The following is an 18,181-nucleotide window of genomic DNA, read 5'->3' on the forward strand; positions in this document are numbered from 1 at the left end:
CGGTGGGTGTCAGACTATGTGTAGGAACCGAATTGGGTCGTCGCTCAGTCAAATTGACCCGAATCCAAAGTCTGATCCAATTCTGAGTAGAACCTGTCGAGATTTGATCGACCGCAGACACGTGACCACTACTGTGGCACGTGATATCCATTGACCCAAATAAATAGTTTCATTTGATGCAGCGTATAATCTTAATTTTTAAATGATATGATCAATTTTAATTGTAAATTCGATGCGGCCAAATTGATCCGACATAGTTCCTTTTTTTTAAAGTATTGTGGCGTCTGAAAAGGAAGGAAATAAGTTCCGATAAGGTATATTTTTAGTCCGGGTCACATCACAATCAACGCCACGCTAAGTCACCGTTGGGTCAGCAAGAGGAGCACTTTCACGCGCCGAGTCAGAATCTATACCAAGGCATTCCTTGGTACGTACCGTCCCGGAAAGCTCGGGACGACGCCGTATGGTGCTGTTCCGTGCATCCCAGGACTCACGACCGCACAAAGGTACCATCTTGCCCCTTGAGGATCGATCATCACGCTAAACCCGCGTACGACCGACCCTCATATAATAGTATAAAAACCCCTGGCCGGCATCCGGCCCAAGTGGAGAAAAAAAAAACAAACCAACCAGGTATTGACTTACTCGTTGAGGGGCCAAAGTCGGCAACCACTCGACGAGGGCCTTCTGTGCAAGAGAGCGGCCACTCCCCGAGCCACGACCATCCCGACGAAGAGTCGCCAACCAACATCCCGACTGAGAGATGTCAATCAATATTTCGGCGCTAGCACCCCGTCCTAAGAGTGTGACCGACCTCGGCAACCAGCTCAGCCGACCAAAGACTCCCAACATCGACCCGTGGACCAAGCTGTGCTGACTCATCAGCCACGGCGCATCAGTTTATTAATATTTTTGGCGCTATAATGAGGGTCATGTCGCAGAAGCTCTCCCCGAGGGAGAACCATCGGTCGGTCACCCCTTTATCGGACTCGGAGATCAGCCCCTCCCCGTCCTCAGAGATAGGGGAATCCCCGCCTCGATGCCAGATCGCTACTGGTGCTTGTTTAACAATCCGGAGTTTTCTCCCCCTGGACACACCACAGGACCCTCAGTCATTTCGCCCGAGGCATTCCTTGGCCTGGCCAAGCAAGTACAAGCCTTTGCAGGAATGATGCAGATGATCGTCCCGCTCATGCCATAGATTGTGCAACTCGCAACTCCCCCAACCGACCCGACGCAGTAAAGGCCGAGTAGGGAGCAACTCGGGACAGGAGAAGCCCGAGAGCAGACAATGAACCCGAGAGGCCTACCCGAGCAGAGCATACCCGCACCCTGCCGGATCGCTTTGCCCCACTCCGAGCCTGATACCATATCGTCCGACTCGGCAGATGACTCATTCAGGATCCAGCTGTCCATGGTCAACTGACGCCTCGATGAGTTCCAGCCCGAATTCCAGAAGTCGCAGGGCAAGACGGGCGAAGGCAACTTGGGTGGATCCCCCTTTACTTAGGAAATACAGGACAAGCCTGTACCACTCAACTTCAGGCTACCGTCATTGGAAACGTACGACGGCGACTCCGACCCCGTAGAGCATGTCGTCGCGTTTCAGGCTCAGATGGCCCTCTACAGCACCTATGATGCCCTGATGTGTCGGGCGTTCCCGACCACCTTCAGAGGACCGGCACAAACATGGTTCAATTGGCTGCGCCCATTTTCAGTCTCATCCTTTGATCAGCTCGCAAGGGAGTTCGAGCAAAACTTCCTAGCCAGCGTGCGACCCAAGCCTTCCATTGCCACCCTACTCGCATTATCCCAACACGAGAGCGAATCGCTCTCCCAATTCGTGGCACGCTTTGCCGTTGAAATCTAGGGATTCCTAAACGCTTACCCTTCTTTAATCATGCAAGCGTTCCTGATGGGCTTGAGGCCCTCGAGGTTCTTTTGGTCTCTAATTGAGAAGCCGCCCGTGACCATCCCCGAGTTGCTCTAGTGCGCCAACCAGTACATCATCGCTGAAGCCCTGATGGTAGGGAGGCACGAGGACAATAAGAAGCTGAGTGTGGAGCAGGCCCGAGGAGCGGCTTCAGTGCCCCAATCGCAATCTCACAGGAGGCCCGATCGGTCGGACCTGTTACTCCTGAGGCCTCTGCCTTTGCCTCTAAATATGTCTCGTACCGAGATCTTTCTCCAGATCATGGAGAAAGGCCTCTTACGCCAACCCAATCCCTTGAAGGTCACTCATAAGGATCGGTCTAAATATTGCAGGTTCTATCGAGAATACGGCCATGACACGGAAGACTGTCGTGACCTCCAAAATCAAATCGAGGAGCTAATCCGAAGAGGTCATCTCAGGCGCTACCTCAAGGAACCACGAGAAGTAACTCTACACCCTAGGGGACCTGTCGAGAGGTAGATCGACGTCATTATCAGAGGACTGGTAGTCGACGACAGCAGCTCGACGGCGAGGAAGGCCTACGCCCGACGCACGGTGGAAAAATGCCCCTGACCCGAGCTCGAGCCCGAAATCAATTTCAGAGCTGAGGAGGTCGAACGCTCCCATCATGACGATGCTTTGGTGATCTCGGATCGCCAACGCTCGGGTTAAAAGAGTAATTATTGGCACTGAGAGCTCTACCGACGTGCTATACCTCGATACCTTCAAGAAGCTTGGCTTAACCAAGGAGGACCTCACTCTCATGAACTCGACTTTCACTGGATTCACCAGAGATTTCATCTCCTCGCTCAAGACCACCACACTCCCCATCACCATCGAGGAAGAGTCGAGAGCCAAGACGATAATGACTACCTTCATGGTAGTCGATCTACCCTCGATCTATAACGTCATCCTCGGTCGCCCGACTCTCAACAAACTGAAAGCGGTAGTTTCCACCTACCACCGAGCCATCAAATTTTCAACTTCGGCGGGGGTCGGGGAATCCTGAAGCGACCCGAGAGAATCGACGCGGTGCTACCTTACAACAATTACGCTCCCGGAGAAGTCACGCCCCTATCATGTCCCGGATCCCCGTGAAGGAGCCGTGACACCGATGCATCTGGAGCCCCCCGAGCAACTCACCGAGGTACCCTTGAAAAGGAACTGGCCCGATTTGACCATAAAAATCAGGACGACACTCCCCGAAGCAAATCAGCTCCAGCTCATCGACTTCCTGAGGGAAAATGCCGATGTGTTTGCATGGTCCTCCAAGGAGATGCCCGGGATCGACATAGGGGTGACCCATCACCACCTCAACATTGACCCCGAGGCTAGGCCAGTGAAGTAAAAGCCAAGGAAGTTCGCTCCCGACTGGCAAAAGGCGATCAGCGACGAGGTTGACCACCTTAAAGAGGCAGGATTTATAACCAAGGTGAAATACCCTCAGTGGTTGTCGAATGTAGTCTTCATAAAGAAACCCAATGGAAGCTGGAGGATGTGTGTTGACTACATCGATATCAACTGGGCATGCCCCAAAGACTGCTATCCACTCCCGAGAATAGACCAGTTGGTCGATGCCACCGTAGGTTATGAACTCCTTACGTTTATGGATGCATTCTCGGACTACAACCAGATTCGGAGGGCACCACAAGACTAAGAGAACACTGTCTTCATCACCGATAGAGGAGTGTACTATTACAAAGTAATGCCTTCAGCCCTGAAAAATGTTGGAGCGACTTACCAAAGAATGGTCGATAAGCTGTTCAAGCAACAGCTCGAGAGGAACATGGAAGTGTATGTAAATGACATGATCATGAAAAGCAAGGCTGCAAGCACACATCTGGCCGACCTGGCGGAGACATTCCAAACGCTCGGGTGGTTCAACATTCGCCTGAATCCCTCGAAGTGCGTCTTCGGGTTAGCTCGAGAAAATTCCTCGATTTCGTCATCCACCAGAGGGGAATAGATGCCAACCCCAAAGGATGTGCAGCGCCTCACCGGGAAGCTGGCGGCACTCAACAGGTTCGTGTCGCGATTAGGCGACAAGTGCCTCCCCTTCTTCCGGGCTCTATGGTAGGCCAACAGCTTTGCGTGGACCACGAAATGTGAGGAAGCCTTCGAAAAGCTAAAGGTGTGCCTCGCTCGCTTTCCCCGACTTGCCTCACCCGAGCCAGGCGAGACCCTTGGTCTTTACCTTGCAGCCTCGGCATAAGCAGTTAGCTCGGTGCTAACTCGAGAAACGCCACCGACACAACCACCTGTATATTATATCAGCCACGTTCTCGTCGAGCTCGAGGTACGGTACTCCCCGATTGAGAAGCTGACCCTCGCATTGATGAAGATGGCCCGAAAGCTGCGACCGTACTTTTAGGCCCACACGATCAAAGTGATGACCGACCAACCGTTGCGGCAAATCCTCTCCAAGTTTGATGCATCGGGTCGGATGCTGCGATGGTCAGTCGAGCTCGGCGAATTTAACATTCAATACTCCCCCTAGAATAACCATCAAAGCCTAGGTATTGACTGACTTCATCTTCAAGCTAACTCCTGAAGATCATGCTATTGGACAGGAGCACAACGAGAGCACGTGGACCATGCATGTGGATGGCTTGGCCACTGCCGAAGCGGCTGGGGTCAGACTTATCCTCAAAAACCCGTCCGGAGAAACCTACAAGAGATCGCTCAGTTACAATTCTGGGCCACCAACAATGAGGTCGAGTACGAGGCGTTACTCCACGGCCTTGCCTTGCCCTGGAGATGCATGTGGGCAACCTCAAGGTTTTCAGTGACTCCCAACTGGTGACAGGACATGTCAACGGGAGCTACAAAGCCCGGGACCCGACAATGACGTTATACCTGATAGAAGCAAAATGGCTCACCCGTCATTTCAACTGCCTCTCGGTCACAAGAGTGCCTCGGGCGCAGAATGTGCAAGCCGATGCTTTGGCCAGGTCGTCCTCTGCTCGCAACCTAGAGGCAATCCCAACAACTAAATCCATAGTGGCGCCGACAATACCAACCAGCAACATCGCCGAAACAGAGGTATCGCCGAACTGGATAGAAGAAATCCTCCGCTTCAAGAAGGACAAGATGCAGCATGATGACCTAACGGTCGCGCGATGACCCGACGATCGCGCGATGACTGAGGTGAGCCCAAGCCTGGTATTGTGAGGTCGGTGGAAAGCTGTACCAGAGAGCCTTCTCCCAACACCTCCTGCGCTGTCTTGCACCACCCGAGGTTGAAATGGTCCTCGCCGAACTCCACGAGGGGATCTACGGGGAGCACATCAGGGGCTGAACCTTGGCTTCAAGATCCTCAGACAGGGATACTACTGGCCAACCATGTGCCAAGACGCCCTGTCATACGTACAGTAGTGCCAACAGTGTTAAAGGCACGCCCGACTACAACACCAGACAGCGGTGCCTCTTACCCCGATGGATGCGGCCTGGCCCTTTGCCCAATGGGGACTCGACCTCCTCGGGCTTTTTCCTCCAGCTTCAAGACAATGGTGCTTCCTTATAATCAGGGTCGACTACTTCACGAAGTGGGTTGAAGCCGAACCCCTAGCATCCATCACCGAGAAACAAGTTTAAGGCTTCACATAGACGAACATTATTACCCGGTTCGGAATCCCGAGGGCTATCATCACCGACAAAGGAGCTAAATTCAACAATGCTAAATTCAATGCCTATTGCTAGTCATATGGGATGCAATTGAAGTTCAGCTTGGTCACACACTCCCAAACCAACGGCCAGGCCAAAGTAATGAATCGGGTGATCATGGAAAGCCTCAAGAAGAGAGTCTCGGGCGTTCGCGGGGCTTGGGTGGCTGAGCTCCCTAGTGTCCTGTGGGCAATGTGAACAACCCTCAAGACCGCTTCGGGGGAGTCTTCGTTCAGCCTGGCGTTCGGGACCGAAGCGGTCATTCCGCCCGAAATGGTGTTCCTGACCTTGCGCACCATCGCCTACGAGCAAGACAACTCTGAGGAGGGCCTACAAGCAAACCTAGATCTCCTTGAAGAAAGAAGAGCCAAGGCGCACCTGTGCACCTTGGCATACAAGAAGGCTATGGCTTGAATCTACAACCGCAAAGTTCGCCCACGACCAATCAAGGTCAGAGACCTCGTCCTTCGAAAGGCTGAGGTGAGCGACCTTACTCGAGCAAGGGGAAAGCTCATGCCAAACTGGGAAGGCCCCTACCGGGTCTACGACATGGTCCGAGAAGGGACCTACCATCTCAAGACTATGGAAGGCCCCTATCGGGTCTACGATGTGGCCCGAGGCCCGCTATTCGACCGTGGCAATGGCCTCCGGGCCAGATCCGCTCTTCAACTCCAAGACCTCCAGGTGGAGAGCGGAGTTGACGTCCGACAGATGCTCGATCACCCTCCCAACATCATAGATGCAGTCGATCAGCACCATGGTATAATGCTGGCCCTGCACGAAGATCGACATTAGAATCCACATGCAAAAAGAAGAATTAAACGTGGGAAGAGCGCCACTACTTACCCAGACAAATGACTTGGCCACACGATCCATCAGCACATTCGAGGAGGAGCAGTAGAGCTCCTTTGCCAACACCGGGTGAAGCGCTCCCTGGGTAAACTCCTGAGCAGTCGGCCCGTCAGCCCGGATCTGATTGTCGGCCTTGAGGTTTGCCCACCGTGAGGCGTAGGGAGTCCCCGGCTCCCTTGTGGGGAAGTCGGCCATGCACAAGGCCTGAAACTGGTCGCCCTCAACCCGAGAGCGGATGTAGCACAAGTCCTGCATCGACTTCGGGTGCACCGATGGCCTCCTCGAGGGGTCACGACCGGGCGATCTGGTCGCCCCCTTTCGCTTTGCGCTCCCTAAACCCTCGCCTGGAGGAGTGGCTCCCGACGACCCCAGGGCAGCACTCGCATGAGCAATCGAGCCCGCGTACACCTTTCGGGTCCTGGTCTTCACCCTCTTCGGTGGGCAACTTGCCTCTGGAGACCCCGGCGTCCTCCTCAGCATGCCCTTCTACGAAGCATCGCCAGCACCAGAACCCTTGCCATCCCGAGATGGCAGCATAACGACCTTGGTATGAGACATCGTCTTCATCGACTGGAGGTTCACCATCTCTGCAAACAAAAGACCGGTCGATCAGCAGCTCGGGGCAAGATGGACGATCTGAAACATAAGAATGGTCGTACCCCTAGTGGCTGGGCTTAGTCCCGCCTCGACCAGCCACTCCTCGGTCATCTCCCTGATTACCCGAGAAGAGGACAAAATACCCCTTAAACGACTCACGCCCGTTGTTTCTCCATCAGAAAGAAACAATGGGACATTATTAATGGTTCAGGAAGTCCATCCAGTATTGAAACCCCTCCCCCGACTACAACTGATGAAGAAATAGTGACTTTTCCATCCTTTGTTGTTGGAAGGAGTGCCGCTGATCTTGAAACCACTACGAGTGGTCAGGTAATACCCACCTCGCCCCTTACACAGGTAATCCCCGGTCCCTGATACTCCCCGAGGAAAGCCACCATATAGTGCCAAGAGTTCGGTGCCATCTGGGGCGACAATATCCTCCATTCACGAAGACACTCCTCAATAACGGGATGCAACGGGAACCGCGGTCCCGCCTTGAGGGCACCCACGGTCAGCCCAAATCCATCGAGAAATGGATCATATGGCCATTGACCGGGCTGAGGGGCATAAATATCGTAACACCTCGGGATACAATAACGATCCCAAATTGCCCTCAAAAGGTTCTCGATCACCACTGAGTCTACATCATACCATAACTTGAGGTTTTCAAGCATGGCAGAACCTCCTGCGCCCTCCAAGGGCGCGCCACCCGAAGACGAGCTAATGACTTCTACCCCCGGACCCCCAGAGGATGGCCCTCGCTCCCTGGCAACCCGATCTCAAGGTTAGAAGGAAGGAGCCAAGGCATGAAACGGAAGGCTGGGCAACGCAGCAGCAACTGCTCTGAGAGGAGCTTATAAAGGGGGAGGCACATCCACCGCGAGGCAACGTTTGGGCTCCCCGAGGGAAGAGACGATCGTAGCATTTAAAACCCATCATGACTCCTTGGATTCCCCCAGATTCTCCAGTCTTGGAGATCCCGCCCAAAGCCACTCGTGGCAAGAGGCCTCCTGCCAGAAGCCGCTCGTGATAGGTCCAATCTTTACCCGAGTCACGCAGCTCAACCCCCGACTTGCGACTCGCCAATCTCAAACCTGAGCCCAAGATCAGTCCCTCGGCCAACAGGTCTAGTTTTTGTTCGAGTCGCGTAGCTCGACCCCCGACTTGCGACTCACCAGTCTTATACCTGAGCCCGAGATTAGTCACTCGGCCAATAGGTCCAGTCTTTACCCGAGTCGCACAGCTCGGTCCCCTGACCAGCGACTCACCAGTATCATCCTGCCTGGGCCTAGCCACCCGGCTAATAGTTCCAACCCTTCCCAAAGCACAGGGCGCCACCCACCGAGCTGCCCCACGATAAGCCAGCCCGACTTCGCAAGCAATCAATACATCTACGACACTCCAACCCAAGCGCACCCCTCGCCATCTCGCAAGGACCCCACGACACGCCTCAGTGGAGGGGGGAGTAATAAGGTATATTTTGGGTCCGGGCCATGCCACAATCAACGCCATACCATGCCACCTCCAGGTCAGCAAGAGGAGCACTCCCAGTCGAGCTAGAATTCATACCAAGGCGTTCCTCGGTACGTCCCGTACCGGAAAGCTTGGGACGGTGCCGTATGGCGTCGTTCCGCGCGTCCCGGGACGGCGACAGCACAAAGGTACCATCTCACCCCTCGAGGATCGGTAGCCACGCCAAACCCGCGTATGGTCGACCCTCGTGAAGTAGTATACAAACCCTTGCCAACATCCGGCCCAAGGGGAGAAAAAAAACAAACCAACCAAGCACTGACTTACTCGTTGATGGGCCAAAGTCGGCAACCACCCGACAAGGGCATTCTGTGAAGGAGAGCGGCCACCCCTCGAGCCACGACCATCCCGACGGAGAGCCGCCAACCAGCATCCCGACTGAGAGACGCTAATCAACATTTCGATGCCAGCACCCCGTCCTAAGGGCGTGACCGACCTCGGCCAACTTAGCCGATCGAAGACTTCCGACATCGACCCGTGGACCAGACCGTGCTGACTCATCAGTCACAACACATCAAGTTCTTCTTGCGATGACGAGAATTTATCTTGGTGGGAAAATTTTTATTTGTACATTGTTTTAATCTATTACTGTAATATATATATATATATATATATATATATGTATATCCGAGAAGACCTATCTAATGATAAAGATAGCATCTGTTCACAACGGACTAAAAAAAGTCTAGAAAGAGGTTCGAATGTTTAGTTTATTCAAAATTTATAAGTATCCCAAGAATTCCCTTTTATTACATTGATGGTGTAGTTGTTGTCGGTTGTTAATACTTATATTTAAGTATAATGATAAAATATTCATTTTTAGATAATATTTTTGTTTTAATTTAATGATAGAGTATTCTCTTTATATATCATATTGATGTGATATATCTGATTGACGTGTCACCATTATTTAAGATAATTGGGCTTCATGTTTCCAATCATGATTGATCTAAAATAATTATTATAATATTTGTATTATATGACTATTTGATATTTGAAAAGCATCTTCCTAATATATGTGATGCAATGTCTAGAAAAAATAAATATCTGAAGTGCTTAACATATTCTGTAAAATATCAAATATTCAAAAAAATTTAATATGACTCAAGATATGTCTGTACGTTTGATACATTTATTTAGGATATAAAGAAATCATCCAAATTATCAAACACAACTAAGACATTCGTCTTATCGGTGATAGATCTATTCAGGATAAAAAAAAACATGTAAAAGTCTTCTCTTCCGCATAATGTATCTATCCAAAACATAAACAATTATAATGTTCGATACATCATAACTAGATAAAACATATCATTGTATACAATGTATTCGTTTAGAATATAAGCATCAAAACTCTTTATATATCATAATAAATTATTGTTTTTTACATAGAAAGCATTCATCTATTACATAAGCATGCATTTTAATTAGATAAAAGCATCAAAGCATCATATGCATCGTAAATATGCAAACCCTACATATTATGTGTCCATCTTAATAAAAAATATCTAAAAGACCCTATGAGTTATAATAAAAAAATCTAAAATCATGTCCCTACATATATTTATCTAGTAAGAAGGCACCTCAAGTACTTTTAATCATTTTTGAAGTAGAAAAACACTATAGATACTTGAGATAGATATTATGTTCTATTAATATCAACAAGCTCTAATCTTGACCCACGATAAAGTATATGATATGATCATTATTATTATTTTAATAGATAATTAGATATTGGATATGTTAGTGCACCTACGGAGTGTATCACCGTACCATAATATCTAAATGATGAACACATACATAATTTTTTACAAGCATAATTAAAATATGATACAATGAATTTCTTTATTTTTAAGAAAAATTATTCGTAGTCATATTCTTGGACTACATCTCTTAAAAGAACTTATTTCTCTTTTCTAGACCACTAAAAAAAGAGTCATCGTAGATTAATTTTGCCGTATCGACCAAAAATTACAATATCAAACAACAATGAATTGTTTTATTTGTATTCATGCAACTTTTTTTTTTCATCGTTAGATCCTAAAAGCTTCGAATAATGAATTGTGAGATGAGTGGGGACTGGACGTAATCAACCCGCTTTTTCCACCCTCAGCGCGAGGAGTGAGGCAGACGTATGATTAGGCTCAGGTCTTGCCTACGTGGACAGCGTGGAAAGATTTGGGGTCGTATATGGGAGTCTCCCTCCGTTCATCGTGTGTTGTGCGCCCTTCGCGCTGTATGATTCGTGCAAAATCGATCGGCTCTTTTGGTCCCACAAAAGATACTAGCCCGGATCACTGGACCTGGCGCGAATCTTGTGGCACGGATTGTCGTAGCCAAAGCAAAGGATCTTCGCACCCAAAGACGCAGCGGGGCATCGGAAAGAGGGAGAGAGATAGAGAGAGAGAGAGAGAGAGAGGAGACGGCGAACGGGAGACGATGGAGTTGGAGATCTTGGGAATCAACTTTGGGTGCGTGATCGGGGCGCTGCGAGCGTGGGAGTTCCCGGAGAAGGATTGCCTGCTTCCCCTCGTCGCCAAGATCCTCGGCTACTGCATCGTCGCCGCCTCCACCACCGTCAAAGTGCCCCAGGTCTGGTTGAGAATGTCCCTCCGATTTCCGAACCCTGATCTTCGTTTCATATAGTCCTTGATCTATTTGATCTCCCACTTCTTGTTTCTTGGATACGATATTGTGAATTCTTACTGGTGCCATTAAGGATCTGGGCTACTTGCGATCTCAATTCTTTTGAGAATGCCCCTCCGATTTCCAAACTCAGATTGCGGTATAATTTGGAGGGAGATCCCTCTTCTTGGTTATTTTACGGGATAGGAAGCGAAAGGAGAAAGGAGAAAAGAACTCGAGACCGGGTGAGGTGTTTAGGGTTTGTAGATTAGTTGGGGGTGAGACAACTCATTTTCACATGGATCTTTAGAATTGAATTATGCACAAGTGTTGAGATTTTGGGTTCTTACCAGAGAGTTAGTTGGCCGGGGAGACGTTTCATGGAATATTTGGAGCGGTCACTCTTTGGGATGGCAGCGGATCTGAGCCCGTCGGTCAAATGGTCATGGCAAGGCCGTGAGTTCTTCACACATGGAGCAGTAGGAAGTGGGCTCTACTTTCACCCTTGTGCCAGGACAAAGAGTGACCTGTAATGGTCAAACATTTCAAGCATACTAGTTCATGGACATTATATGAAAATGTGTTTTTTTTTGTCTGAAAGTGTAACAAGATGTTAAGCGACACCATATTAAGCCGAGACATCTTAATATTTTTCACTTTTTGTAGTCCATCAACAGCTTTGATGTCCTGACTTACTCAACTATCTCATTGGTCTTCTGATCTTTGAATCTACAAGTGTTATGTTAACGGCATTCTTCTTAATTGTTTATTACCTTTTGTTTGGTAATTGGTAGTAGTTGCATTCTTTATTTTCTGAATGACTCTTGGCATGGTCAATCTAGAATTCTCTGTGCAAGATCGGAAGGATCCAAAACATCATTGTTCTTGTGAAATATATGCAGTTGCCTGCAGATAAGTACCAGGAGAAGGTTCCACATGTACATATTATCTCTAGAATTTAACTTATATTAATATGATCACGTATGTGATTTTGGCTGACTTCAGTATTCTTCTTTTGATCTCTTATTGCCATTTACCTCCAGTTGTTGCAAAGTAGCTTTTTGATTGGAGGCTTTGTTTATTTCTTTACTGTTATGACCTGTGAGCATCTGTACATATTCTGTTGGTTTGTTATTAATCCCTTTTATTAATGCTTCTTTCCATTTACAGATACTTAAAATTTTGAAAAATAGCAGCATCAGGGGACTTAGTGTTGTGGCCTTTGAGTTAGAAGCTGTTGGTTACACAATTGCTTTGGCATATTGTATTCACAAGGGGCTTTCCTTTTCAGCTTATGGAGAATTACTTTTTCTCTTAATTCAAGGTACATATGCTTCATTATCCAAGGGATGTTTTGCTAAAAACCATGCAATTCTCTTATTTTATTCAAATTTAGTATCTGCATCATTTCGTTATGGTTGTTCATGAATTTTATGGTTTCCCTTGCAGCCATAATTTTAGTTGCAATTATCTACTACTATTCCCAGCCAGTGGGAGGTAAAGCCTGGATAAAGCCTCTGCTGTATCCTGCATATAATTAGACAACTATGTCATTCAATGTTTTGTGAAATAGCTGCCTGGTATGTTGGGTTAAATTTGAATGCTGACTAATACTTTATAAGGAATTGTCAGAGGCCTTTTGAATTTTCACATCTTCTTTGTGATTCATGATGTGCTGATTTGTTTTTCCTCAAGCAATGGTCTATTAGATATTGTGCTGTAGCACCAACTGTTTTAGCTGGCCAGATTGACCCATTACTTTTTGAAGCCCTATATGTAAGTAGGAACCAGTTCTACCATTTAGTTACATTAAATGTTATTTTATGGGTTATATATTTTAATTTATTTCGGATTACATTTGTATTTCATATGCTCTTACTGCTGCTGACTTTCATTTTTTTACAGGCTTCTCAACATGCGATTTTTTTCTTTGCAAGAGTACCACAAATATGGGAGAACTATAAAGTAAGTAAACATTTTCATAAGGTTTGAACTTTAAGCTCTAATTTCTGATGTTCAATCAACATATCCTCCTGTCTATGATAAACATTAGTTCTCTTTTACTTATAGCAAAACATTAAAAATAAATACAGTGCGTGGTCTGACTAAAGAAGTTAGGCAATAGATCTTCAGAACAAGACCATCTTTAAGGCTTTGTGATAATTTTTGTATAGTGGATATTGCATTAAGTAGGACATCCTTTAGTTTCGAGCTGGTACACATCTTGGACAGATGATTTGTGGATTAGTAGTTGTCATACTTGAGGAATATCCTTATGTCCATACAAGAAATTGGACTTCTATATTGTGCTAGCTTTAGTTGTGCTACTTAAGTATATTGTACTGTATATACAGACCTAACACATTATGATCCATTAGAAGGTGATATGTATTTCATCAGCACATGTGACGATGTTGTATCTCCAGAAGCACTCCGATAGCAGCAGATAGATATAGGAGGAGGAGGATGACGAGGAGATAGAAAGAAAAAGGGGAAAAATGAGAACAAATAAAGAAGGGATTTATCTATACTCCCGGATGATTAAGAGATCTGAACTAACACGAAAACCCATAAATAACAACAAAAATCCCTTTTAGGGGCCGGTGCTTTGTTGATAAAAGTTCTCGATATCAGGGGTACAGTTCTGATGCATTGTCATAAAATTGCAACATGACCAAGGAAGCAATTTATATATGTGGTATATAAAAAACACTTGAATTTTTTATTGGTGCCTCCTATCTCATAATTTTTTTTCTATTTCTTGGAGCAACTTTGTCATTCTTCTTAATTCTGTTGGAATATGATTTGTATATTTTTAACTAATTTTGTATGCCCAGTCTCTGAAAAGAATATGATTTCCTAATACCAAGGCCCGCCCTCAATGTATTTTATGGATACCACCAAAAATCCACCGAGAATAAGATATTATGCACTAAAATAAAGATATTGGTCTTGAGGCTTGAAATGTGTCCTCAAAGTTTTTTGATAGTAGAGCTTTTAGTGACTAATACTGCCTTATCGCATTTAGCTAATCTATCGAGACTGGTTTCTGCACATAGTGCTTGGCGTCTTTCAACATGCATGTTTGCAAGTATCTGTCAATCATTCATCCATATTATTTTATTTGGGAGCAGGAAGATTTTGCTTTTTTTGGTATTCAGTCTGCTGATCATGGTGTTGAATATTAGTTGGATGGGTCCTTTCCCCCTTTCTGCATCAAGCATGTCAAATCTGGCTGGATGCTCTGTGTTCTTTATTGACTATGTTCAACAAATCTGAGCTAGTATTTTTTTCTTAAATCTGCAATAAATTCTTTACATGCCTGCATTATTATTATTATTTCTTTCTTTTCTTTCAACTGTTGCACAATTGTACACCAATGCTTCCTCTGGCTTACTTTTTCCTTACTCCATATTTTATTGTTTTTAGAGTATAAACTCTTGCACATGCCTGTACGATTTTTGTTTTCTTTTCTTTCTTTAAATTTGTCACACAAGTGCACACCGATGCTTCATCTGATATACTTTCGTTTATACTCCATATTTTCTTGTTTTAAGAGTATCCATCAGTATAATCATGTTTCTTATGTTGTATGCTACCACAGTTTTTTAAGTTTATTTTTTCTCTATTGCAAAATTTGTTTGGTTTCCTTAGCAAGAAATAGGCTCCAGTGCAAGATCATTGTCATTTCTGTCCTCTGTTATTACTCTGTGGTTTAAGTTTATATACTAGTCTTTCTTAAAGTTCATTCATAAATTATGAGAGAACAGGACAAAAAAATCCCAGGTTACTGCCAATATTCTTTAGCTCATTATGAACTTATATTGTAAACTTTAATCAAAACATGTTTAATTTAGGTTTCATTTATTCTTTATAAAATGAATGTGTCTTTTTTATGATCCGTGTCACATGTGTGCAGAACAAGAGTACTGGGGAATTGAGCTTCTTGACATGTTTTATGAACTTTTGTGGCTCTATTGGTAAGTCCCAGCACATAGTTCTTAACAAGAGATTAATGAGTTTGTGTCACTCATTTTCATCCCTAAAGCACTCCCTGAGCTTCAGCTTTCTTGATTTTACAATATTGCTGTGACTGACAATGACATCTTTCTTTTGTTTTCTAGGATAAACTAATTTTGACTGTTCTAATTACCAATGAAATTTCCTTATACCAACTTTTAACCATGTTTCAATCATTCTTTTTCTTGCATATCCGCTGGTAATATGTTGCTTACAGTATCTAATATCTTCTGAAGTTCTATTGGTTATTTTTTGGTTAAGAACCTTTACTGGATAGGTCATGGATTATTATAATATGCTTAAACTGCTGAGAATAGGTTATTGTTTTTTTCTGCAACTGTTGCTGCTTTATTCTTCCGGTTTTGATGACTTATGTGAACCTTCTATTTCTTTTCTTTGCAGTGAGAGTCTTTACTAGCATTCAGGAAAATGCTCCACTTAGTGGTATCCTTCAACTTGCAAACATAATTAGTTAATACTCTGATTTCATATGCTTAGTTTCATAAAATAGTTTAGTGCTGCACTAGTTGCCTAAGAACTCTCACATCCATTTTTCTTTTTTCTTTTCCTGATATTTGAGCTGCAGCTTCAGTTTAATAGAAATTTCATGACTGTTCCCTTCATGCAATTTATATGATACTCTAAATTGTTCTCTTTTGTTTATGACTTTCCACAGCAATTGTTTTGATGCAGTTTTATGTATACTTGGGTTCTCTCCTATTTAATTAAAAAAGATCTCTTGTAGTGTCCGCACATTGCTAACCAAACACTGTACATATATGTCACAAGAATAACCATAACAAATAGGCACCATAAACAGATGCAAGGTCTTAATGAGTTTCTGTCATAAATTCACAATAACTATTATACTTATGTTGAATTTTTAAAATTTTCCAATTGGAATGAGTAAGAACAGTAACTAAATTCTTGCTCTTTTGCTTACATGACTCTTGCCTAAAATGGAGGCCTTTTTGCCTTTTGACCCATATTTTTAAGAATAGCGATGATTCTCACTTGACCTCTCCTGTCTCTTCCAATACTTTTAAGAAGCTAAAGTTTCACCTTCTGTTTTATCTTTCTTATACATCCTTGCACAATAACAAACTGGAGCTCAATATCTCTTCGATCTCCTAACTGCCCTGGAAAAAAAAGAAAAAGAACCAAAAGAGATGGGAAAACATGTACACTGGAAGGTTGTGTAACAAAGGTTACTACTTCTGTGCTTAATATAGATTTAAGTTGCATCTCAAGTCGAGCAGCAAGATGGCAGGAATATCAAGACCATTGCTTAAAAGAACTGCTCAAAGCAAGTATCTTCAACCACTTTCAAATGCTGATATTCTAAATCCTTGATAACTGGTTGGTATTATGACTGAATCTTGTTATCATCTGAATGCTTTCTTTACTAATTATATACCTATATATCTATGAATTACATAAATAGTTCTTGAGAAAGTATTGCCAAAGAAGCATGATTTTTCTCTAACACTGTGCTGTGTGCCAACAACATGCCAACATGGATCACAGTGTTGGCTGGCACACACTAACAATTTGAAAAGGGTATAGGAGGACATGCTTCACACGGTATAAATTTTTGCGCAATGCTACCTTTCACATATTACAACTTCCTGAAATGTCAAGAGATTATTAATCTTAATAGTTTATCTGTCTATTTATCTTGTCCTTACCTTTTCCATTGAATGTGCAAACTACATACAAGATTGGTTAATTGTTTTGCCATCCTAAGACGTAATTATGTATGTTTATGTGCCATGCATCTTGCTACCAATTTAAGCAAGTCTATGACAAGAAAAAATTCAAACATCATATTCATAGTAGACTTGCTTTGACGAATGAGCTGCCTCAGTTTGCCCTTAATTCATGCCAAGTGATTATGGGTTCGGTCATTGGTATTGCGACGAATGGCACCATCTTGAGTCAAATACTCGTGTACCAAAAACCAGATGCAAAGAAAGAGAAGAAAGGACAGTAAACTACATCATTTTCATCCAAAGATTTGCTGCAACTTGTTACAAGATTACTTGTCAATGGAGCACTGGGAAGTCTTACCTGTTTCACTTTTCAAGACTATGAAAATGCAACTTGTACAATATTTATCCCTTGACCGAAGGCATTTCATTTCTTCTTGTAAGGCTACATATTTATAATCTTCATTACTAGTACGAAATGCTTTCTACCATACTGCTCAACAGTTTACATTTTAGATTGAGTTGTAAGTTATAATCATGGTCCTCATTTACATATGACCGGAAGGAAACATTTGATTCAATTATAGCCAGTTTTATCAATGCCTTGATTGCCAATTAACTGTTGTCTCTTATTTCTAGAATATTTTTTTAAAATAACTTAATATTCATTCTTGTATTATTATGCCAGAGCTTTCTTATTGGCTTCACGAATTGTGACCAACCGAACCACCAACCCCATTTGCACATACGCGTTTAATGTACGCCTTTGATTTGCATCTTTTTCCTGTTAATCAGCGCATCATTCTTGTTTACAAGTTTCTTAGCATTTGCATTAGAAATCCTGGAGATGCTTTATTCCGTGACATTCGTATTGGTAGGATATCGGGACGGTGACAGAGAAGTTAGAAGAATGTGAGCATAAGGTGTGGATGCCGAAGCTATGGTGCAAGCAATTCATATACGATGTACATAGAGAGGGAGATTGTTTCGATGAATCGGTCCGACCCCGACTGCTTTATCTTCTCTTGAAACCGAGATAGACAGACGCCAGCATATATATACGAATGGTCATTTCTTCTTTTGAAACCGAGATAGACAGACGCCAGCATGGTGGAACTCATCAGCCCGAAAGATCAGGTAATCTCAGCTCTATTTTTTTTTTCCTTGTGGGCTCAGCTGGGATTGGGATATAACCTTGTGATATCTATCGATTCTCCTGTCAGTGTGGATTGAAATGGGCTTCGATAGGACT

General features: G+C 44.6%; 1 protein-coding gene across 1 annotated transcript; it reads left to right on the top strand.

The window, feature by feature from the left end:
* Positions 1-10,907: 10,907 nt before the first annotated feature.
* LOC135644378 (mannose-P-dolichol utilization defect 1 protein homolog 2-like) lies at positions 10,908-17,529 on the top strand. The gene is made up of 8 exons (XM_065161911.1): positions 10,908-11,167; positions 12,371-12,524; positions 12,650-12,722; positions 12,910-12,976; positions 13,106-13,165; positions 15,120-15,180; positions 15,623-15,664; positions 17,110-17,529. Exons 1-8 carry the CDS (start codon positions 11,015-11,017, stop codon positions 17,211-17,213), a joined length of 714 nt encoding a protein of 237 aa, XP_065017983.1. The 5' UTR covers positions 10,908-11,014; the 3' UTR covers positions 17,214-17,529.
* Positions 17,530-18,181: the final 652 nt, after the last annotated feature.

This window comes from Musa acuminata, chromosome BXJ3-8 (assembly GCF_036884655.1).
Source record: "Musa acuminata AAA Group cultivar baxijiao chromosome BXJ3-8, Cavendish_Baxijiao_AAA, whole genome shotgun sequence".
Taxonomy (NCBI): domain Eukaryota; kingdom Viridiplantae; phylum Streptophyta; class Magnoliopsida; order Zingiberales; family Musaceae; genus Musa; species Musa acuminata.

Bases quoted from the DNA above. Each gene is read 5' to 3' on its own strand.
- LOC135644378 (XM_065161911.1), top strand. From the start codon at position 11,015: ATGGAGTTGGAGATCTTGGGAATCAACTTTGGGTGCGTGATCGGGGCG. The intron at 12,525-12,649 runs GTACATATGCTT...TTTCCCTTGCAG, and splicing joins ACTTTTTCTCTTAATTCAAG to CCATAATTTTAGTTGCAATT. The intron at 12,723-12,909 runs GTATCCTGCATA...ATGGTCTATTAG, and splicing joins GCCTGGATAAAGCCTCTGCT to ATATTGTGCTGTAGCACCAA.